A 24,392-nucleotide genomic window follows, 5' to 3' on the forward strand; every position below is an offset into this window, starting at 1 on the left:
TATATAGGTATGGTATATGACCTGGTTGAAAGGGGAAAGGAGATGGGGGAATCTGCAAGCATGTGCATTTTTCATTGGGCTTTAGAAGATGCTGGTGAGCAGCCTGGGTTCAGCAGGTGGTATTGATGTGCCCCCCCTCTTCTTCCAGGATAGAAAGGCACTCGTCTCAGAGTTTAAAGGTATGATAGGACCCTTACTTAATCATTTCCTGCTTTGACTCCTCTGGAATTAGGAAGTTATGCCCTGTGACTGGGCCCTTTGTTCTTGATGGCTTTGGGATAGCAGGGTATCTGGTGTCTTTGAATTGGGTTGGGAGAGGGTCCTGGAATGACCCAATTTTGTGTTTTCTCATTGCAGTAGCTCCCATGCCCCTCCCACTAGATTACATACCAAAGAATGCCTATATGTCAGTGACACTGTTATACTTCATGACACTGTGGAGCATGCTGCCCTACCTGGACTTGGTGAGCATTTCCTGGGCATAGACACATGGAAAAGATTTTGGAGAAAAGAGAGAATTGAAATAATAGAGAGTAAATGAATAAGGAACAAAAAAGAATCCTTAGAGGTGTTGGTTCCTTCTACCAATTTTACTCTTTAGATAAGAAACCTAGAATAGGAATTCAGATTAGAAATTGAAGAAAAAATAATTAGGGAAAAACTGAATACTCATTCTATAACACTCATTGAATATTCATGTTTCAGGAACTATATTATCAAGATGATGTTTTGGGCAACTCCCAGTCTAATGAGTAAGAAAAGTGAATGAAGAACAGTTTATAGGGTTATAGGTCACATGGAAGAGGAACTAAGGCAGCACAATGTTGTCAAGGGAACATGCTCTGCTAAAGCACACAAACACTGGAGTCACTCATTGAATCTTTGCTCCAATATATACTGGCTTTGAGACCTTAGGGAGATCATTAAACCTCACTATACCTAAGTTTCCTCATCTGTAAAATGAGACTCCTAATTGTTCTTACCTCGTCAGATTGTATAGGGATTCAGCAGTTAATATCTGGATTTGTGTGTGTGTGTGGTACCAGGATTGAAAGTGTGCCTTTATCACTGAGCCACATCCCTAGCCCTTTCAATTTTTAAAAAATCAGATTCTCATTAAGATTCTGAGATTGAACTTGAACTTTCAATTCTCCTGCCTCAGCTTCCCAAGTCATTAGGATTACAGGCATACACTATCATGCCCCATGGTGATTTGTTTTTTTGCATAATTTGATGACATTTTTAAAAAGTGGAGAGAATAGTAAGGAACCCCCATGCACTTAACACCCAGACTCAATTTTATCCATACAAGGCTTATCTCATTTCACTTATACCCTCCTTTTCTCTCCCTACCCTTTTCAAGGTTATTTTAAAACAGATCACAGATAATATACAATTCCAGCTATAAATCAATATGTACAGCAAAAGATAAAGATTTCTTTTTTAATAAAAGCAATAAAACATTATCACTCTTAAAAGTAATAACAACAATAATTCCTTAGAATTATTGATTTGACAGGAAATGTTTAGCAACTAACTCTAAGAAAAAACAGTTGCATAGTGTTTGCTGATTTCTGTGGGATAAAAATGCCCACCATGATTAATTTCAGGCTGCTAATATGATGATGCTGATCACAGGCTGAGAAGATACATCATGGGTGGTTGTCACAAACTCATACAAGTTGTATCTAACACACCACTATTTAAAATCATAAAATAGCCAGTACTTGAATTTCTCAATTATCTTATAACTCTTTTTAGCATTGATTTATTCACATCAGGGTCCAAATGAGGTCCATTTCACCTCATCTAATATGTCTCCTTAGTCTCCTTTACAGAGTTTTTTTTTATTATTTTATTTGATGAAAAACTGTATTACTTGTACTATAGAATTGCCTACAGTGTGGGTTTTGTTTTGCATTTAGATCCCCACGTTAAGTAACATTTCTAGAATCACATTGTATTTCAATTTGATAGGTAGTTAAATCTAAATGTTTGATAGGATTTAAGTTTGTTGTTTTTTAAAAATCTATTTATTTGCAAGTATACTTTGTAGGTAGTGTTGTTTTACTTTTTATGCATTGTATTCCAGGCACATAATGCTGGTTGTTTCTGGTTTCATAATTGATCAGTGGGTTCGGGAGTTGTTAGTTTCCTCTCTTCATTTTCATTTTACCATCAGCCTTCTACCTAAAGATTTTATCAGCCATTGGCAGTTATTGCATTAAAATTTCTTATGGTGAGAATATTTACACCACAGAAATGCAAACACTATAAATCAGTGTTGTTTCTTCCAGAAAGATAGTTGCTAAATGTTTTCCAGAAAATCACTAATTTTAGAGAATTCTTATAGTTATTACATTTATTGTTGTTATGATGATTTTGTATTTGTTTTTTAAAGAGTTCTAATTTTCTGAAATGTTTATGGAATTATTTATAGTTGAAATCCTATGGTATCTGCTTTAAAATAATACTGTAAGGGGTAGGGAGGTAATAGATGAAACAAGCTAAGTCATGTCTTGATAAATTAAACCAATATTTCATTAAAGGTCTTAAAATGGTATTATTCTTTTTTAAATTTTTTATTTGTTTTAATTAGTTATACATGACTAATCCTGCAATTCCTTCTGCATTTATTCACTTGAATTCTTATACCGAAGAACTCAATTCATCATCAGTTGTCTTCTTCTGACATATAGTTTTTATAGAAACATCAGGACAAAAGTTCAAGTATTTTCTTTTATCAGAAGAACGATTTTTCCTACATATCATCCAAAGATAGCCAGTGAGTTGTTTTTCTGTTGTTCTTTTTATGGATTATAAACTCATAATTTTTTAACACATTTACCCATTTTCCACCCTATTGTAGTCTCTTTTTGATGCTCGAACTATCCCATCTCAGGCCAGCAGGAGCCCTTCAAGTTGGCTTTATGTCTTCTTGATGTGATTCCCATAGCTTTTGATATCTTATTTGGTTTTTGGTTTCTCTGGATGTTTTAGACTATATGACTCCAGAGACCTAGAATAGTCTATATTTCTCCAAGAAGTTCATAAGGGTCATTCTTTTTTTTTTTATTTGTTCTTTTTAGTTACACATTACTGTAGAATGACATATCATACATACATGGAGTATAACCTCCCATTCTTGTGGTTGCATATGATGTGGAATTACACTGGTTGGGTATTCATATATGAACATAGAAAAGTTAAGCCAGATTCATTCTACTGTCTTTCCCATTCCCATCCCTCCCTCCCCATAAGGGCCATTTCTGTGTGCTAAAAGGTTTGAATATTTCTCTGGAAGCTATGAAAAGCCATCATAAAGTAAAGATAGGAGTTTCTTCCTCATTTCAGAAGGATTTTGGTAGTTCTGTAGGGTATAACTTAGAGTGGTAACATTCTAGAACACTTAAACATACAGAAGTATTCTGAACTTAAGCTTGGAGATAGGTATAAAGAAGGAGGGAGGGTTAAGGAAATAGACATTTGGTGTCAGACTCTAAAGTCGGTGATGACTGGTTGATAAGATGTGGAGGGGGAGGAAGAAAAAGATGGAGAGCACGCCATCTACACTTTATGCATTTTTTGACTGGATGGATGGTGTTCCTCTTTTCAAAGGAAAGAGAGCAGGGTATGAATGTGTCATGGTGCCTATAATTTGGATGATATTGCATTGGAAATATCCATGGATAAATCAAGTAGACAGAAGGGTAAACAGCCTTGGGGCACTCTAGGTTAGTACTAGAAAAGCAACTTTATTAAGAAGTGGCCAGTTAGAGTGTGGATTAGAATGATCTTTCCTAGGAGATGCAAAAAGGGAAAAGAAGAGAAGGCCAACAGTAGACAGAATCTGACACAGCTTGGTGGGAATTCCAGGGACCAGAAGTTTTGTCCAGACTTTATCATGAGTTAATGAGCAAGGCCCACAAATCATTCCCCCTTCTTGACTACAACTCTCTCATTCAAAATACAAGAATAACTCATTGGCTAGTAAATGAAGAGAAATATGAGGTTTGTTTAGTAAACAAGAAGGATAATTTATATGCTGCACATAAACATGAATATCCTTTCATATTCCTTTTGGATTGTTCTGTTTGCAAGTCTATTGAGGTTGTTCCTTTGGAGAAGTGGGCTTTGGGTGGCAGTTCCTGAAATTCTTCTCTACAACCTGAACCTTCAGCCTATTTTTTTTTTTTCCCTTCTGTCTTTTTCACAGCCAACCAAGTCTGTCAAGCCACTCACCATGGAACAGCTATCTGTGAATGAAGGGAGTGGTCAATCCTATGGGTACATTCTTTATGAGACCTTCATTTCCTCTGATGGCATCCTTACCTCAAAGGGTCATGTTCAAGATCGGGGCCAGGTAGGGTGCCACAAAGGGGTTCTATTATACTAGATAATAGATAATAGTTATCACTATCAAACTGTGTTCCTGAGATGAGTGTCTAAATGGTGGGACAAACCGATTTTACCTTCAACCGTTTCTTTATTATTTTTTTTAATTTTTAAATCAATTAAAAATTAATTTCTTTTAATTAACATCATAATTGTATACATTTATGGACTACAGTGTGATTATTTAAATATACATATATGTACATAGACACACACAAAATGCAAAATGATTAAACTAATAAACATATCACCTCTCTAATTTTTTGTGATGAGACATTTTAAATTTAGTCTTAGCTATTTGAAATATGCAATAATACATCATTATTAACTTCAGTTACCCTGCTGTGAACAGGAATGCCATTTCTCCTGCCCAATCCTTCTCCCCACTCTACCCCCTGCCACTGGTAATCGCTGTTCAACTTCTATGAGTTCAATCCTTTTAGATTTCACATATAAGTGAGATCATATAGTATTTTACTTCCTGTGCCTGACTTATTTCACTTAGTATCATGTCCTTTAGCCTTATTGTGTTGCCATAAAGGATAGGATTTATTTTTTTTTAAGTCTGAATAGTATTCCATTGTGCATATACACATTTTCTTTATCCATTCATATATTGATAAACACTTAATTTTGCATCTTAGCTATTTAAATAATGCCATAGTAAAACATGGGAGTACAGACATCTCTTCAACACATAGATTTTAATTCCTGTGCATGTATACCCAAAAGTGGGATTGCTAGATCTTATGATAATTCAATTTTTAGTTTTTTGAGAAACCTCCAGACTGTTTCCCACAATGCCTGTACTAATTTACATTGCCATGGTGGCGTACAAGGGTTCCCTCTTCTCCACATCTGCACCAGCACTTACTTATTGGTGATTAGTGATGTTGAACATTTTTTCATGATCCTGTTGACATTTGTATGTTGTCTTTTGAGAAATACCTTTGCCCATTTTTAATAGGTTTATTTGTTTTCTAGCCATCAAGTTATTTGAGTTTCTTATGCATTTTTGATACTAACCCCTAGCAGAGGTATACTTTGAAAATATTTTCTGCCACTCTGTGGGTTTTCTTATCAATCTGTTGTTTTCAGCTTTCTATTTTTTAAAAGAATTTTTATACCTTCTCCATGAGGAATATTAGCCCATGTTATGTTTTCTTGTAATGTCTTCCTTTGGTTTGTGTAACAGTTTGATTCTGGCCTCATCTAATGAATCCAAATATTTTCCTTTCTCTTCAATTTTCTGAAATATTTGGAGAGAATTTGCACTAATTTTTCATAAATATTTGCTAAAATTCATTAAACCTATCTGGGCCTTTAATTCTGTTTTTATTTTGATTTAGTTCAAAATATTTTCTACTTTTGATTTTGATTTTGATTTTCTCTTTGACCCATCAGTTCTTTATTTAAAAGAATGTTATTTAGTTTCCGGACATGAGGAGAGGGTCAGATATCTTTCTATTACTAATTTGTATTTCAATTGTAGGAGTCAGAGACCACACTTTGTGTAATACAAAACCCTTTAGAATTGTTGAGTTATAGTTGTTTTGAGGCCTACAATATGGTCTACATTGAGAAATGTTTCACATGCACTTAAAATATATACATATTCTGCTCTTGATAGGTAGAGTCTTGTATAAGTGTCAGCCAATCAGTTCGTTGGTTAGTGGTGTACTTGTTAAATCCTCTATGTTTATGTGGTCCCATGTTCTATCCCTAGCCCTGTCAAAAAGAAAAACCAAAAAATAAATCTACATACTTTCTGATTTTCTGTCTACTCATTCTCTCAGTTAGGATGTGAAATCTTTATCACTGTGGATTTTTATCCTCTTGGAGGGCTAACTGACTTTACTTCATGTATTTTGAAGCTCCATGATTAAGTACCTAAATGTTTATAATTATGTCCTCTTGGTGAATTGACTCCCTATCATAAAACAACCATTTTTTTTTAACTTCCAGTAGTATTTTTTGCTTTGAGCTTTGTTTTTCTGATATTATTTCTTTTGATTAGTTTTGAGACTGTCTTTCCCCATATCTTTACTTTCAACTTATTTGTATCTTTAGAGTTAAGCTGAATTTCTTATAAGCAACATATAATTGGGTATTACATTTTTAGCCAACCTTACAATTTATGCCTTTTAACTGGGGTTAGTTAGATATTTACATGTAATGTAATTGTTATTATGGTTGGATTTAGATCATCATCTTGCTATTTATTTTCTATTTGTAATTTCTGTTCATTCTGTTTCCTCTTTTCTGTCATCTTTTTAATTGTGTCTCTTTCTAATCCTACAATACCCATTTATTAAGTGTTTTTTAAAATTTTGTAGTTCATTTATGATTTATAATATATACCTTTAGCTACCTTCAAGTAATATCCTAATAGCCTCCTTACAGAACCTTGTAGCTGTATACTTCCATTTCCTATCACCTGTTCCTTATGTTGTTGTCATCATATATTTTACTTCTATAACTATTATAAGCCCTATAATACTTTGAAATTAACTTTTTTAAAACAACTTTATTGCAGTATAACTCACATATTACATTTAAAGCATATAATTTAATTTTTTCACATGTTCACAGAGTTCTGCAGCAATCACAATTTCAGAATATTTTCATTATCTCCAAAAGAAACTTTACGTCCTGTAACCATCACCCCTAATCTTCTGCCTTCCTAGGTGCTAGATGACCTCCAACCTACTTGCTTTTCAGATTGCCTTCTTTCCCATAGCATAATGCTTTCAAGATTCATCCATGTTGTAGCATTACCAGTACTTCCTTTCTTGTTATTACTGAATAATATTCCATTGTATGGACAGGCCACATTTTACTTATCCATTCTTCAGTTTATAGACATTCTGTCTATTCCTATTTTTTGTTTTCATGAATAGTGCTGGACTATGAACATTCATATTTGAGTTTTGGAATGAAGATAGGTTTTTTATTTGTCTTGAGTACATACCTCACAGGGGAATTACTAGGTTGTGTGTCAGTTCTGTGTTTAATTTTTTAGACTGATTTCCAAATGACTGTACCATTTTACATTCCCACCAGGAATGCATGAGACTTTCAATTTCTCCATATCCTCATCAACACTTGCAGTTATCCACCTTTTAAATTTTTTCCATGTTTATGAGTGTGAAGTGGTATCTCATTGTGGTTTTGATTTGCATTTTCCTGATAGTTGATAATATCATAATAATCTTGTATAGATATTTTTTAAATAGGAAAAAAACTTCACATATTTATCAATATACATAGCGTTTCCAATATTCTTTTTTCCTTTATGTAGACACTGATTTCCATCTGGTATTACTTTTCTTCTGTTTGAGGGATTTCTGTTAACATTTTAAATGACTCACATTTTCTCATAATGGATTCTTTCAGCTTTTGAATGTATGAAAATTATTTTTAATGTGTATATATTTATTTTGATTCATTTTACACAAATGGGGTGCAACTATCATTTCTTTGATTGTACACAAAATAGTCATACCATTTGCATAATCATACATGTACATTGGGTAATGATGTTGGTCTCATTCTATTATCTTTCCTCCCCTCCACCGCACCTCCCCATCCCTCATTTCCCTCTATACAATCCATCCTTCTTCCATTCTTCCCTTACCTCCTCCCCCCAAACATTATGTATTATCATCCACTTATCGGAGAAATCGTTTGGCCTTTGGAATTTGGGATTGACTTATTTCACTTAGCATGATATTCTCCAACTCCATCCATTTACCTGCAAATACCATAATTTTATTATTCTCCTTTATGACTGAATAAAAGATATCCCCAAGGAGTGGGATAGGTGGGTCAAATGGTAGGGTTCCATTCCAAGTTTTCTGAGGAATCTCCACACTGCTTTCCAGAGTGGTTGCACCAATTTGCAATCCCAATAGCCATGTATGAGTGTACCTTTTTCCCTACATCCTTTCCAACACCTATTGTTGCTTGTATTCTTATTCTAATTGGGGTGAGATGGATTCTTAGGGTAGTTTTGATTTGCATTTCTCTTATTACTAGACATGCTGAACTTTTTTTCCTATATATGTTGATTGCTTGTAGATCTGTGAAGTTTCTGCTCATTTCCTTAGCCCATTTATTGATTGGGCTATTTGTATTCTTGGTGTAAAGTTTTTTGAGTTCTTTATAGATTCTGGAGATTAGTGCTCTATCTGAAGTGTGTGTGGCAAAGATTTTCTCCCACTCTGCAGGCTCTCCATTCACATTGTTGATTGTTTCCTTTGCTGAGGAAAATCTTTTCAGTTTGAATCTATCCCAATTATTGATTACTGCTTTTATTTCTTTTATCTTTGGGAGACATGTTAAGGAAGTCTGGTCTAAATCCACATGATGAAGATTTGGACCTACTTTTTCTTCTATTAGGTGCAGGGTTTCTGGTCTAATTCCTAGGTCCTTGATCCCTTTTGAGTTGAGTTTTGTGTAGGGTGAGAGACAGAGGTTTAGTTTCATTTTGCTGCATAGGGATTTCCAGTTTTCCCAGCACCGTTTGTTGAAGAGACTATCTTTTCTCCAGTGTATGTTTTTGGCACCTTTGTCTAGTATGAGAAAATTGTATTTATGTGGGTTTGTCTCTGTGTTTTCTATTCTGCACCATTTATCTACCTGTCTATTTTGGTGCCGACACCATGCCGTTTTTGTTACTATTGCTCTATAGTCTAATTGAAGTTCTGGTATTGTGATACCCGCTGCTTCACTCTTCTGCTAAGGATTGCTTTAGTTATTCTGGGTCTCTTATTCTTCCAAATTAATTTCACTATTGCTTTCTCTATTTCTATGAGGTACATCATTGGGATTTTAATTGGAATTGCATTGAATTTGTATAGCACTTTTGGTAGTATGGCCATTTTGACAATATTAATTCTGCCTATCCAAGAACATGTGAGAACTTTCCATCTTGTAAGGTTTTCTTTCTTTCTTTAGTGTTCTGTAGTTCTCATTGTAGAGGTCTTTCACCTCTTTTGTTAGATTGATTCCCAAGTATTTTATTTTATTTTTTAGTCTATTGTGAATGCGATAGTGTTCCTACTTTCTTTTTCAAAGGATTCATCACTTATGAATAAAAATGCATTAGATTTATGAGCATTGATTTTTATATCCTGCTACTTTACTGAATTCATTTATGAGTTCTAGAAGTTTTCTGGTGGAATATTTTGGCTCCTCTACATAGAATCATGTCATTGGCAAACAGGGATAGTTTGAGTTCTTCTTTTCCTATTAGTATCCTTTTAATTTCTTTGATCTGTTTAATTGCTCTGGCTAAAGTTCCAAGGACGATGTTGAATAGAAGTAGTGAAAAATGGCATCCCTGCCTTTTTCCAGTTTTTAGGGGAAATGCTTTCAGTTTTTCTCCATTTAGAATGATATTAGCCATGGGTTTAGCATAGATGGCCTTTACAATATTGAGGAATGTTCCTACTATCCCTATTTTTTCTAGAGTTTTGAGCATGAAAGGGTGCTGTATTTTATCAAATGCTTTTTCTGCATCTCTTGAACTAATCATGTGATTCTTAACTTTAATCCTGTTGATGTGGTGAATTACATTTATTGATTTCCAGATGTTGAACCAACCTTGCATCTCTGGGATAAACCCACTTGATCATGGTGCACTATCTTTTTAATATGTTTTTGTATGTGATTTGCTAAAATTTTGTTAAGAATTTTTGCATCTATGTCCATTAGGGATATTGGTCTGAAATTTTCTTTCCTTGATGTGTCTTTGTCTGGTTTTGGTGTCAAGGTGATATTAACTTCATAGAATGAGTTTGGAAGGGTCCCCTCCTCTTCTATTTCATGGAATACTTTGAGGAGTATTGGGATGAGCTCGTCTTTGAAGGTCTTGTAGAACTCAGCTAAGATCTATCTGGTTCCGAACTTTTCTTGGTTGGTAGGGTTTTGATGACTTCTACTATTTCATTGCTTGAAATTCATCTACTTAAATTATGTATGTCCTCCAGATTCACTTTGGGTGGATCATATGTCTCTTGAAACCTGTCGATGTCTTCAAGATTTTCTATTTTGTTGGTGTATAGATTTTCAAATTGGCTTCTAATTATGTTTTGTATTTCAATAGTGTCTGTTGTGATATTTCCTTTTTCATCACAAATGTTAGTAATTTGAGTTTTTTCTCTCCTTCTCTTCATTAGTGTGGCTAAGGATTTATCAATTTTGTTTATTTTTTCAAAGAATCAGCCTTTTGTTTTGTCAATTGTTTGATTGTCTCTTTTGTCTCAATAACATTGATTTCAGTTCTGATTTTAATTATTTTCTGTCTTCTATTACTTTTACTGTTGATCTGTTCTTTTTCTAGGGGTTTGAGCTGTAATGCTAGGTTGTTTATTTGTTGACTTTTTCTTTTTTTATTGAATGTGCTCCATGCAATGAATTTTTCCTCTTAGTACTGCTTTCATAGCCTCCCAGAGATTTTGATATGTTGTATCATTTTTCTCGTTTAATTCTAAGAAATTTTTTTGTCTCTCCCCTGATGTCTTCTGTTATCATGCATCATTAAATAGTGTATTATTTAGTCTCCAGGTGTTGGAGTAGTTTCTGTTTTTATTTTATCATTGATTTCTAATTTTATTCCATTATGATCTAATAGAATGCAAGATAGTATCTCTAGTTTTTTGTATTTACTAAGAGTAGCTTTGTCGCCTAACATATGGTCTATTTTAGAGAAGCATTCATGTGCTGCTGAGAAGAAAGTATATTCACTTATTGATGGATGGAATATTCTATATAAGTCTGTTAAGTCTTAATTATTGATTGTGTTACTGAGTTCTGTGGTTTCTTTGTTCAGAGTTTGTTTGGAAGATCTGTCCAATGGTGAGAGAGGTGTGTTAAAGTCACCTAGTATTATTGTGTTGTGGCCTATTTGGTTCCTGGAATTGAGAAGGATTTGTTTGATATACATGGATGAGTCATTGTTTGGGGCATAAATATTTATGATTGTTATGTCTTGCTGATTTATGCTTCCCTTAAGCAGTATAAAATGTCCTTCTCTATCCCTTCTGAGTAACTTTGACTTGAAGTCTGCTTTATCTGATATAAGGATAGAAACCCCCGTTTTTTTACTGAGTCAGTGTGTGTGGTATGTTTTTTCCCATCCTTTCCCCTTTAGTCTGTGGGTATCATTTTCTATGATATAAATCTCTTGAAGGCAGCATATTGTTGGGTCTTTCTTTTTAATCCAATCTGCTGGTCTATGTCTTTTGATTGATGATTTTAGACCATTAACATTCAGGGTTATTATTGAGATATGACTTGTAATCCTGGTCATTTTGGCTTATTTCTGGCTTTTTATCTTGACTTGGTTTCTCCTTTAATTGGCTATTCCTTTAGGGTAGTTCCTCCCTTTGCTGACTTACATCGTTGTTTTCCATTTCTTCCTCATGGAATATTTTGCTGAGAATGTTCTGTAATGATGGCTTTCTATTTGTAAATTCTTGTAGCTTTTGTTTATCATGGTAGGATTTTACTTTCTCATCAAATCTGAAGGTTAGTTTTGCTGGGTATAAAATTCTTGGTTGGCATCCATTTTCTTTCAGAGCTTGAAATATGTTGTTCCAGGCCTTTCTTGCTTTTGGGGTCTGAGCTGAGAAATTTGCTGATATCTTTATTGGTTTCCCCCTATATGTAATCTGATACTTTTCTCTTGCAGAATTTAAAATTCTATCTTTATTTTCTATGTTAGGTATTTTCATTACAATGTGCCTTGGTGTGTATCTGTTGTAATTTTGTACATTTGGTGTCCTGTAAGCCTCTTATATTTGATTTTCCATTTCATTCTTCAGATTTGGGAAATTTTCTGATATTATTTTATTGAATAGATTATTCATTCCTTTGGTTTGTATCTCTGTGCCTTCCTCAATCTCAATAATTCTTAAGTTTGATCTTTTCATGATATCTCATAATTCTTGGAGGTTCCATTTGTGATTTCTTACCATGTTTTCTGGTCAACTTTGTTTTCTCGATTAAATATTTTTTCTTCATTGTCTGAGGTTCTATCTTCCAAGTTATCTAGGCTGTTGATTATACTTTCTGTTTTTAATTTGGTTAATTGTTTCCTTTATTTCAAGAATTTCTGTTTTTTTTTTCAGAATCTCTATCTCTTTTTTGAAATTATCTTTTGCTTCCTGCATTTGCTCTTTTAACTGTTTATTGGTGCAATCATTCATTGCCTGCTTTTGCTCTCTTATCTTTTGCTTCTCAGATCATTTTAATTATGTACATTATGAACTCCCTTTCTGACATTTCTTCTGCCATACTGTCATTGGAGTCTATTGATATAGTATCTAGGTTTGTTTGGGACAGTTTCTTCCCTTGTTTTCTCATGTTGTTTATGTATCTTTCCCTCTAGCAGTGCGAATCCAAGGTATTGCAGTTTCCCCACTTTAGACTTATAATGTCCCTGCAAGTTTCTGATACCTCACCCTGAAGTGAGAGATCAATATTAGCAGCACACCATACAAACAATATGCATCCTTAACCCAAATAGACCCTATTAAAATATTAACCATATTGTCTTAATAAACAGATGATGAATTCAATTATTATCTACAGCATAATGAATGGGTTTGCAATAAGAACCAAAATTTCTAATGGTGGACAATGAGGATGGGAAGGGGTGTAGATATAAGATCAATGAGATAAGAGGTGAGTCTATAGAGGTACTATGTCGTAGAACTAGTGAAAGTGGAATTTTAAAAACTAGGTTGTTAGCATGAAAAAAAGGGACAAAGAATCTCCAAGGAAATAGATAGATAAGAGGAAAATAGAGTGAAAAAAATTAATAAAAGAAAAAAGTAGGAATAATAGTATGTATAATAGGAATAATCATAATAATACTACTAATAAAAAATTCTACAATAAAACTATACTGTACTGTTCAAACCTCCTAGTCTTCAGCAACCTGACGCCTGAGAGGAACTTGATAATCCGTTGTCCCAAGAAGGGTGCTGTTCCACTATGAATGGTGGCCTCCAGGTTGGGAATAATCAATGCTAGCAGGCAGAGGTGACCCCACATGTTGATAGATGGTCAGCCGCAGCACAGATGCTAGACCGCAGGCTGGGGCGCAGGTACTAGAGACAGCAGGTGGTGGTCATGGTGGCTGGGCCTGGCTTCAGCACCTAATATATTTTTTATTTGCTCTAATTAGTTATACATGACAGTAGAATGCACTTTGACACATCATACATAAATGGAGTAGAACTTCTCATTTGTCTGGTTGTACATGACATAGAGTTAGACAGATTATTTAATCATATATGCACATAGGGTAATAATGTCTGATTCATTCTACTATCTTTCCTATTCCCATGTCCCCTTTCCTCCCTTCACTCCCCACTCTTTAGACCAAAATACCTCTATTATTCCCCCCATTATTATTGTGAAGTACTACCCGCATATCAGAGAAAACATTCAGTGTTTGGTTCTTTGGGATGAGCTTATTTCACTTAGCATAAATCTCCAACTCCATCCATTTACCAACAAATGCCATAATTTCATTCTTATTTAAGGATGAATAATAACCATTGTGTATATATACCACATTTTCTTTATCCATTCATCTGTTGAAGGGCACCTAGCTTGGTTCCATAATTTAGCAATTGTGAATTGAGCTACTATAAACATTGATGCAGCTGCTTCACTGTAGTATACTGATTTAAAGTCCTTTGGGTATAAACCAAGGAGTGGGATAACTGGGTCAAAGTTATTCCAAGTTTTCTTAGGAATCTCCATACTGCTTTCCATAGAGATTGCACCAATTTGCAGTCCCACCAGCAATGTATGAGTGTACCTTTTCCCCCACATCCTCTCCAACATTTATTGTTGCTCGTATTCTTGATGATTGACATTCTGATTGGAGTGAGATGGAATCTTGGTGTAGTTTTGATTTGCATTTCTCTAATTGCTAGAGATGTTGAACATTTTTTCATATATTTGTTGATCAGTTGTATTTCTTCTTTTGTGAAGCGTCTGTTCAGTTCCTTTTTCCATTTATTTGTTGGGTTATTTAATTTTTTTGGTGTTAAGTTTTTTTTGAGGTCTTTATATATCCTGGAGATTAATGCTCTGAGGTGTGTATGGTAAAGATTTTTTTCCCCATTCTGTAGTCTCTCTCTTCATATTATTTCCTTTGCTGTGAAGAAGCTTTTTAGTTTGATTCCATCCCATTCATTGATTCTCAATTTTACTTCTTGTGCTTTAGGAGTCTTGTTAAGGAAGTCAGTTCCTAAGTCAACAGGGTGGAGGCTTGTGCCTCCTTTTTCTTCTATTAGGAACATGGTCTCTGTTCTAGTACTTAAGTCTTTCATCCATTTTTAGTTGTATTTTGTGCAGGGTGAGAGATAGAGGTTTAATTTTATTTTGCTACATATGAATTTCCAGTTTTCCTAGTACCATTTGTTGGAGAGGCTATCTTTTCTTCAATGTATATTTTTGGCACCTTTGTCTAGTATGAGATAACTATATTTATGTGGGTTTGTCTCTGTGTCTTCTATTCTGTACCATTGGTCTACATGTCTATTTTGGTGCCAATATCATGCCATTTTTGTTACTATGGTTCTGTAGAACAGTTTAAGATCTGGTATTTTGATACCTCTGTTTCAGTCTTCTTGCTAAGGATTGCTTTGGCTATTCTGGGAATCTTATTTTTCCAAAATGAATTTCATGATTGCTTTTTCTAGTTCTATGAAGAATGTCATTGGGGTTTTAATAGGAATTTCATTAAATCTATAATAGCAGTTTTGGTAGTATGGCCATTTTGACAATATTAATCCTGCCTATCCAATTTGTGAATGGGGTAGTTTTCCTAATTTCTCTTTCAGTGGATTCATTACTGATGTGTAAGAATGTATTTGATTTATGGGTAGTGATTTTATATCCTGCTCCTTTGTTTAATTCTCTTATTAGTTCTAGAAGTTTTTTGGTAGAATTTTTTGGATCTTCTAAATACAGAATCATGTCATCAGCAAATTTGATAGTTTGAGTTCTTTACCTATTTGTATACCTTTAATTTATTTCTTTTGTCTAATTGCTCTGGCTAGAGTTTCAAGGACAGTGTTGAATAAAAGAGGTGAAAGAGGGCATCCTTGTCTTTTTCCAGATTTTAGAAGGAATGTTTTCAAGTTTTCTCCATTTAAAATTATGTTGACCTTGGGTTAACATCTCTATTTTTTATATTTTCTAAGAGTTGCTTTATGGCATAAGATATGGTCTGTTTTAGAGAGGGATCCATGTGCTACTGAGAAAAAAGTGTATTCACTCATTGATGGATGAAATATTCTACATATGTCTTTTAAATCTGAATTATTGATTGTATTATTTAGTTCTATAGTTTCTTTGTTTAGTGTTTGGAAGATCTATTCAGTAGTGAAAGAGGTGTGTCAAAGTCATCCAGTATTATTGTGTTGTGGTCGATTTGATTCTTGAAATTGAGAAGGGTTTGTTGGATGTACATTAATGGTCCATTGTTTGGGGCATAAATATTTATGATTGTTATGTCTTTTTGATGTTTAATTTCCTTAAGCAGTATGAAATGCCTCTCTATGTCGTTTCTGATGAAATTTGGCTTGAAGTCCACTTTGTCTGATAGGAGGATATTAACCCAAGGTCAACATAACTGCAGAATTGCAGTTGAAGTCTTCATCACCTGGCTTTAAGTTAAGAGCTGTTTTCTCTAAGCATTGTGAAATTTTCTTGCTCTCATACTTTCCATATCATCTTCTTCCCAGCCTTCAAGTATAGGTCAAGTTTAGAAAATCCAAACTCTGAAGTACTCAGAAATTCAAAGCTTTTTGAGTACCAACCTGATACTCAAAAAGTTTCAGATTTTGGATTTTTGGATTAACCCCACAGTCTATGCAAATATTACCAGCAAAAAAATCCAAAATCTGAAGCACTTCAGGCCCTCAACATTTCGGACCAGGGATACTCAACCTGTACTTCTATTTTTGTGACTTCAGCCTTCCCCTTCCTGTTCTTAGCTGCAGACCATATTTCTTACTCTTTCCTGGACATTTATCCTCACAGTGTATGTTCCATAAGCTTTTCAAATTCATCATGTCCAAAACCAAACTCACTATCTTCCTAAGACTCATATTGGTTTATAGACTCACATCCTCTCAACCTACAAATACTGTTCACATGTTCTCCTTACTGTTTTTCTTCATTACTTATTTTCACTGGCCCCTGTGTGGTGCAGTATTATTCAGTTGTTCTTTTAATATGCAGGCTGTTGTTGCATTAAACTTGTCCTTATGTTTCACATCTACTACTACTACTACTATTGTTAAAATGGCAAAATGTGTCTTACTATTTCAGACTGCTCACCCTCATCCTCTGTCCTCTCTTCCTTGCTGAATACCTCCCTCATAGTGCTATCAGTGTTTTCTCTCCTAGGTAAAAGTCTCATCATAGCTACTTCTCTTCTTACAATCATCCATTAGTTCCACTAACCAGTTATCGCCATGCCTGTGAAGTAGCTTGAGTTCTGCTGTTGTTTAGGATCTGTCATTCCTTTCTCATCAGGTCCATAGTTGCTGTCCACTACTTCAGTGGCTCCACGGTTGCCATTGTAGTGTGTTCTGATCATTTCTTTGTGTAGTTCCCCATCTGAGTTCCTCAGTGGCCAACTTTATTTTAACCCAGATGAACTCCTCCCTAGGAAAATATTTAGTTCAACAGTAGTTGTTCAATAAATGGCCATAGGAATATGTAAACCTTATAATTAAACTCTACTGAGATTAAAATATGAATTATGCATTCTGTTTAGTATTAATATTTTTGTTTTTAATACTTATGAATTTTTATTATTATAGCTTCCTAGTCAAATTTCACTTGAAAATTTGTGATTTAGTTTAAATAAGCTAAGAAACAAATTATTTGTCCTTATCTGGTCTTATATGGCTAGAGTGGATTCTTCTGAGTGGCTTATTAATCTAAGTCTGAGCAATATGGTCGGTAATAAAAAAGAAATGGATTTACCTTCAGATCATCCCTAAAACCAGGTAGAGTATGGCAGCAGATTAGAATTTCTAGATAAGAATCTGGGACACCTGGCTACACTTGGGTCTATTACAGAGTTGAACCCATGGGAAAAAGCACGCTGACAGAACAGTTGCTATCCCTCCAATTCTCTTACCTTCCCTTTGTCATCATTTCCCTCACAATACTGATTTTTCATCTACCTTACCTTTCCCTCTAGTCTTCTTCCGGTCTTTTTAATTTCTCCCCCCTATTCACCTTATAATGGAGCTAGGGCCCAGATCCCATAGCAGGATACTCTTCTACAGACCTCATATCATGCATCTCAACACTGTTCTACTTTACCTATAATCTGCTTTTGTGAACTTGTGGTCAACTTATAGAATTCTGGGAGACAAAGAGTTCATTATTTCTAATGTTTGCCTTTTCAGGTCTGTTTTCCCTTTTTTCCTTATGAGGACCTTATAGTACTTTCTTCTTCTTTGGCAGGTGTTTTTAGATGACAAGCACATGGGAATCCTGGATCATTCCCAAGATCAGCTGATTCTTCAGAAACACGTATATAACCAAATGCTGATGGACAAATAGTTCTAGCATCTGTTAGGCCATGTACCCAACTATAAGTGTGGCCTTGCCCTTTAATAGTACATTTTCTCCTCTACTGCCTTTTAAGTTGATCCTTTCATATATGTCCAAGAGGGACAAGGGAAGGTTGTGTACATCTCTAAGGTACAGATATACATGACTTGAGAGAGCAAACCTTTTTTATTTTAAATTTTTGCTGCTCAAAAAACAGGTTGGTTACTGGTTCAATAGCATCTTAGATGAAGTATTTGGGTTCCTCTTTCCTCTCTAAAAGACCTGGCCCCAGAGAGTTGGAGGATGGAAAGGAAAGGCAGGAACCAAAGGATTTGCCTGGCTTAGAGCTGGTAGTCCACAGGGTTCTGCTGGCTGTCAGTCACCCTGATCTTGTTCTCATCTCAGCTTCGGGGAGCCCCAGAGGTCTACAGAAGAGCACCTGCATAGTATTTACTCTGGTGGGTCTGTCTTGCACAGGACCACAAGGAATACCACATTCTAAGGATCCTGGTAGAGAATCAAGGCCGACTTGCCTCTGGGAAGAACATGAACCAGGAGAGAAAAGGTGGGCTCCAGATGCAGGTGCTGAGACCTTGCAGCACCAGATTTCTTACCTCAGCCTGAGAGCAGATGGAGAGGGCATATGGTTGGAAAAGAGCACGGTCTTTGGCTTTGAGACACCTATGTGTAGAAACTGTGATGATGCCTTTGTGTTCTCTAATTTCCGGGCATAACCAGCACTGGGCATTTTTCTCTTTGGGAAAGTTTCAAAAGTAGCTCATAGGAGAAAGCTATAGAGGTCTCCCTGACCAGGAGTCCTCTTTCAGAACTTTGCCTCATCCTTCCTAGGAGCCCAGGCCTGTGTGTCCTTCCCCTGACCCCGAAACTCCCAGGCAGATTCACACACCTTCCTTCTACCCTTAGTGTTTTGACATACATGAATGTTCAAACTAGTCTGAAGTCCTATGCCAGTCAGACCTGTGACCTCTGTGCAATTAACGTGAAAGATGCAGGCACCATCTAGGAGGTGTACACTTAGAAGGAAAAATGTACGTAGGATTTGAATTAGAGATGTAGTTCATGGACAGAGTGCTTGCCTAGCATTCATGAGGTCCTAGGTTCAATCCCTAGTACTGCAAGGGAAGAGAGGTGGGAGGGAAGAAAAATTATGTATAGGAGTTGGCAGAAACCTTATGATGAGGCTTGGAAAACATTCATTTTCAGGAGATCCCTGGTTATAGTCCATGCATATCTCTGCACCCTTCCAGCTTCCTTCATGCCCCCTTCCTTCCATGTCCTATAGGTTTAACTGGGGATATTTATCTGAACAATTCTCCACTAAGAAAATTTACAATATATAGCCTGGAGATGAAAAGTATATTCATGACAAAGTAAGTGCCTGACCATTGATTCCAGATGATTGATAAAGATAGAGAGCATGTAGATATGGAAGAAGCCTGAGAGTTTCTCTAGATGCACCTCTCAGTTTTCAGATAGAAAAGTCAGAGACCAGAATGTTTAAGGTAATAATCCCATGTTTCATAGCTGTGTGGAGGCAGCTGGTCTCATGACTTACTGCATTATATATGCTGAAGGCATAGCCAGTGCCACAGTGGGGGACACCAGATTTCGGGGAAGAGACTGACCTTAGGGGTTCACAGAAACATGTTAGAAGAAAGATATGACAATCCTACTTGACTCCATCTTAGGAAACTCCCAAACATCTGGAAGCCAATCACAGAGAAAGTTAAGGGCCCTGCCTTCTTCCTTGGTTACCTGAAAATCGCTGATAATCCCAAAGACACCTTCATACAACTGGAGGTTAGTGCAGTTTATCCCTTGCCCATGTGACATCCAACTTCACACCCTAAGAACCTTTTAATAAAGCTCTTTTAGTATATGGTCCCTGTCCTGTGTAAGGGAATCTAAGCTTCCAAAGACCTCAGCTATTACACAACCTTCTGGGAGATTGTCCCTTCCCCAGGATTAGGTAGGGCAGTGGGTGGAAGGTAAACAAATATGATAGAGACATTAATAGTATGTTGTAGGTGACTTGCCAGCACATATTGGCTGCCACACCTGAAATTCTGCAACTCTAGTTATGTTTTGAGCCTGGCATATTTTAATGAGTACCTGATGATAAGTGGAAATTCTCTCTCCTGTCTTGGGGAAGACACAGGGAGATGAATTAGAAATCAATGCCTTCCCCGAGGCTTGGATACTGAGTTAATTTCCAGTTAGAGGCAGTATCACCCAGATACTGGGTTTACCTGCCACTTAGTTGATAATTCACCCTGTCTGGATACATCTATACTGTGATTTGGTGTGTCAGTGGTTATGAGGGGTATGTGTGTGTGTGTGTCCTCATCCCTTATCTTTACATCTACAACTCAGACCCCAAATCCTCCATTCCAATGCTTTTTAGGGATGGAAGAAAGGAGTAGTATTTATCAATGGACAAAACCTAGGACGCTACTGGAGTATAGGACCCCAGGGAACTCTCTACCTTCCAGGACCCTGGCTCCATCCTGGAACAAATGAGGTGAATCTGCATGGTGCCCCAACTCCGCCAGGCTACTTCCCTTGGGTTCTTCTGCCTTGCTTCCGAGAAGCAAGCTTGAATTTCATGACTGCCCCTATTCTTTTTTTCCACAGATTATCTTGTTTGAAGAATTGGAAAGTGGCACAGACGTTCAGTTCAAAATGAACCCTATTTTAGGTATCAATCTCTTTATATTTATGGTGTTCAGGATTAAACCCAGGGCCTTGTGCATGCCAGGAAAGCACTCTCCCACTGAACTACATCCCCAGTCCCTTGGTATGGCATTCTGAAGGGTCATGTGCAGTACCTGAAACAATCTTTTTGGATCTTTCTAGATGTGATAGAGATTTTTCAAAAGGCAGGATGTGCATTATCTCCCAGGGTCCTGAAGCCTGCCTCTGCCTTTATACAGTAGATAAGATTTTCTCTCATACCTGTCATCCCCTCCTGTTTTAAGATGAACTAATTAAACCCCTTCTCTGACAGCCATACCCCAACTCTCTCAGCCTCCTTTCCCAACATTCCCACTGTATATTCAAGGTCTTTTCTTATTGTGATCCAATTCAAACATCCTGTATTTATCTCTTCTAAAATATATTGTGCTTCCTAGGGCTCTCTCTCAGGTTTCCATATGACATAATTCTGAGACACTTTTTCTGGTACCCTATGCCAGGTTGCCATAAGCCCAGGAATGTATGGACTAGTTATACAAAGTCCAACTTTTGCAGATTTTCTGTGCCTCTGTCTAGAGAATGCCTAATCTCTTGGTTCCCAGGCTACCTAGTACCTTTTGTTGGTAGTTAGATCCCAGTATCCTTCTGTATTTTTTTTTTTCTTTGCAGTGCTGGACATGGAACCCAGAGTCTTGTGCATGCTAGGCAATGAGTCTACCCTTGAGCTATATTCTCAGCCCCTGATATACTTTTGGCAAACCATTCACTCTCCCTTCAGTAGAGTCTTTGTGGACCTAATAATCAAACTGTGCTTCTTCCCCACTGATCACATGTTACATACAATAGACCAATCAGATTTTCTTTTCCAGGATATTGAGTCATCAGTGGTGTGTAGGAAATGTACTGAGCTGTCATGTTATCTGTGGTACTGTGAGTAACCCATCAATCCTGGCACTTTGGTCACCACAACCATCCTGGTTTCTCCATTCAGCTCCAACTCTGCCTGGAGACCACCATCCACTTCCTGATCTGCCAGCACACCACTCTTCTGGCTTAAGTTATCTCACCTGTTTCTCATGTTCACTATAAAATAAGCTTACCCAGTACACACCATTTGTCATGCTGCCACCATAAAAGCTGTGTGACCATCAAATAAAATGTTGAAAAAAATGAGAACATACTCAGAATACTTGATCTCATAAATGTGAATTGAAAGCAGAAGTGATCTTTCCAAGAAGTCAAATAAAATATACAGATGAATGCAGGAAATGACATGTAATTCATATATGCTTTGTGTTTTTAAGTGTTTTAAACCCACTGTTTTCCTTTTATTGATTTTTCTATACCATTAGTTTTCTGTGCTTATGTGAAAACTGATTCTTGGAGACTGTCAACCTCTCCTTACCACTTTGGTACCTGATTCAAAGTCCTTTTTGATTCCCTGGTCTTACTCCTTGTTCTCCTATGGATGGTCCCAGCCCTTCTCAGTCATAGCAAAGGGTAGAGAGAACTGTCTGAGCTCCTGCAGTGAATTGGCTTAGTGGCCTAGCACAGGTAGAGGGGAGACCTAAATGTTTTGTTTTTTCAAGCCATTACAAATTCCAGCGTGGTGGAAGCAGGCCTTGGGGTAGCTGACAGGCTGTCTGGGGAGCTAGCTAGTGGTGAGCTGACATTGTATTGAGGGCTGCAGAGGGGACTACCAAGCCAAGACAGAATCTCAGCCCGATCTCAGAGGTTCCTTGACCTCAAGTTAAGACTAGAGTCAGGCCAGTTGCACAGAGACCACTAGACCCTAGTCAGCCCAGAGACTCGAGATCTTGCATATACTTCTTTCATCTTGCATCTTTAAATGTTAGGGGCCAGCAGCGCCTATGTAAACAAGAAAGTAAGGAGCTACCTGCGTAGGTGTTTCCTTCATGCCCCCACACTGACTCTCTTCTCTCATCTGAAGCCCACTGAGAAGAAAATAGCACAAATCTCAATTCCCTCTATTTCTTTCTTCTCCTCCCCACCTTTACTCAGAGCCCCAAAGTATCAGGTGTTCCCCATATCATAACCTCTTACCTTACTGTGCATCACAGTCACCTAAAGGGCTTGTTAAAACATGGATTTCTGGCGATCCAAGATGGCGGACTAGAGGGTGACTGCATCTCCAGTTGCTCCAGAACCCAGGATTCAAGAAAGGGAGGCATTGAGAGACTCAGTCTAAAATAGAACCACGGGTGAGTCTCACCCACAGGGTAAAGCTCAGCCTGGGAGGCAGGCCCGAATAGAGGTGGCTTATTGGAGCAGGGCAGGGCAGCTAGACTCTTCCTCAGACAGCCCTGCGCACTCCGGCAGTGGGCCACTCCCACACCGCCAGCTTCTCCAGCTTCTCCAGCTTCTCGGAGCAGGCCCCTCAGTGAGAGCCTTTCTGCACAGAACCAGCTCCAAGTCCCGGAGCCAGCGGCATGCTCCGGCCTGCAAGCGGCTTCAGGGACCAGGACAGGGCAGCCAGGGACTTCCCCAAGCAGCCCGGCCCTCTGCGGCGGGAGGCGCCTTTGAAGGCTAACTTCTCGGAGCAGACTGCCCAGTGAGAGCCTTTCTACACAAGCCAGCCACAAGTCCCCAAGCCAACAAAGAGCTTCGACCCCCGAGCAGCCTCTGGGATCAGGGCAAGGGAGCCAGAGATTTCTCCAGGCAGCCCTGCCCCCTCCAGCCGCAGGCACTTTCCACGGGGCGATCCAAGATGGCGGACTAGAGGGTGAATGCATCTCCAGTCGCTCCAGAACCCAGCTTTCAAGAAGGGGAGGCATTGAGAGACAACAAATAGGGGTGGCTTATCAGAGCAGGGCAGGGCAGCTAGAGTCTTCCCCAGGTAGCTTTGCACACTCCGGAGGTGAGTTCCTCCCACATGGCCAGCTGCGCGGTGCAGGCCCCTCAATGAGAGCCTTTCCGCACAGAGCCAGCTCCAAGCCCTGGAACCAGTAGGGGGTTAGGAGCAGCTTTCTTCAGAAGCACTGCATTATCAAGTTCCTCCAAGACTTCAGGCTACTGAAGGCTGGGAGGTGTTAACTGGAAATCAACAGGGACACTATAAGCCAATAGAGGAAATCTGCAATATCTCAGGGTCCCACTGACATCTGACCAATATGAGAAAACAAGGGAAGAAAATGTCCCAAACAAACCTAGATACTATATGAATAAAACCCAATGACAGCACAGCAGAAGAAATGTCAGAAAGGGAGTTCAGAATGTACATAATTAAAACAATCAGGGAAGCAAATGAGGAGATGAAACAGCAAATGCAGGCATTGAAGGAGGAGATGAAAGAGCAAATGCAGGCATTAAATGATCACACCAATCAACAGTTAAAAGACCAAATACGGGAAGCAAGAGATCATTTCAATAAAGAGAGATACTGAAAAAAAACAAACAAACAGAAATCCTTGAAATGAAGGAAACAATAAACCAAGTTAAAAACTCCATAGAAAGCATAACCAATAGGATAGAACACCTGGAAGACTGAACCTCAGACATTGAAGACAAAATATTTAATCTTGAAAACAAAGTTGGCCAAACAGAGAGGATGGTAAGAAATCATGAACAGAATCTACAAGAATTATGGGATATCATGAAAAGGCCAAATTTAAGAATTATTGGGATTGAGGAAGGCTTAGAGAAACAAACCAAAGGAA

General features: G+C 37.3%; 1 protein-coding gene across 13 annotated transcripts in view; it reads left to right on the forward strand.

Annotated features, from left to right (window-relative positions):
* The window catches only part of LOC124960464 (beta-galactosidase-1-like protein 2), a 63,010-nt gene extending 41,033 nt beyond the window's left edge, over positions 1 to 21,977 (forward strand). For 11 of the 13 annotated variants that reach the window (XM_047519237.1, XM_047519238.1, XM_047519236.1 and 8 more), the window contains 9 exons: positions 358 to 464; positions 4,217 to 4,363; positions 17,911 to 17,979; positions 18,478 to 18,565; positions 19,304 to 19,391; positions 19,710 to 19,821; positions 20,426 to 20,542; positions 20,656 to 20,719; positions 21,585 to 21,977. In XM_047519237.1, coding sequence (XP_047375193.1) covers positions 358 to 464; positions 4,217 to 4,363; positions 17,911 to 17,979; positions 18,478 to 18,565; positions 19,304 to 19,391; positions 19,710 to 19,821; positions 20,426 to 20,542; positions 20,656 to 20,719; positions 21,585 to 21,592 — 800 coding nt within the window. In that variant the 3' untranslated portion in view covers positions 21,593 to 21,977. The remainder of the gene's footprint in view (positions 1 to 357; positions 465 to 4,216; positions 4,364 to 17,910; positions 17,980 to 18,477; positions 18,566 to 19,303; positions 19,392 to 19,709; positions 19,822 to 20,425; positions 20,543 to 20,655; positions 20,720 to 21,584) is intronic. The other 2 variants (XR_007104082.1, XR_007104083.1) reach the window with 2 other exon arrangements.
* Positions 21,978 to 24,392: the final 2,415 nt, after the last annotated feature.

Source organism: Sciurus carolinensis, chromosome 11 (assembly GCF_902686445.1).
Source record: "Sciurus carolinensis chromosome 11, mSciCar1.2, whole genome shotgun sequence".
NCBI lineage: Eukaryota > Metazoa > Chordata > Mammalia > Rodentia > Sciuridae > Sciurus > Sciurus carolinensis.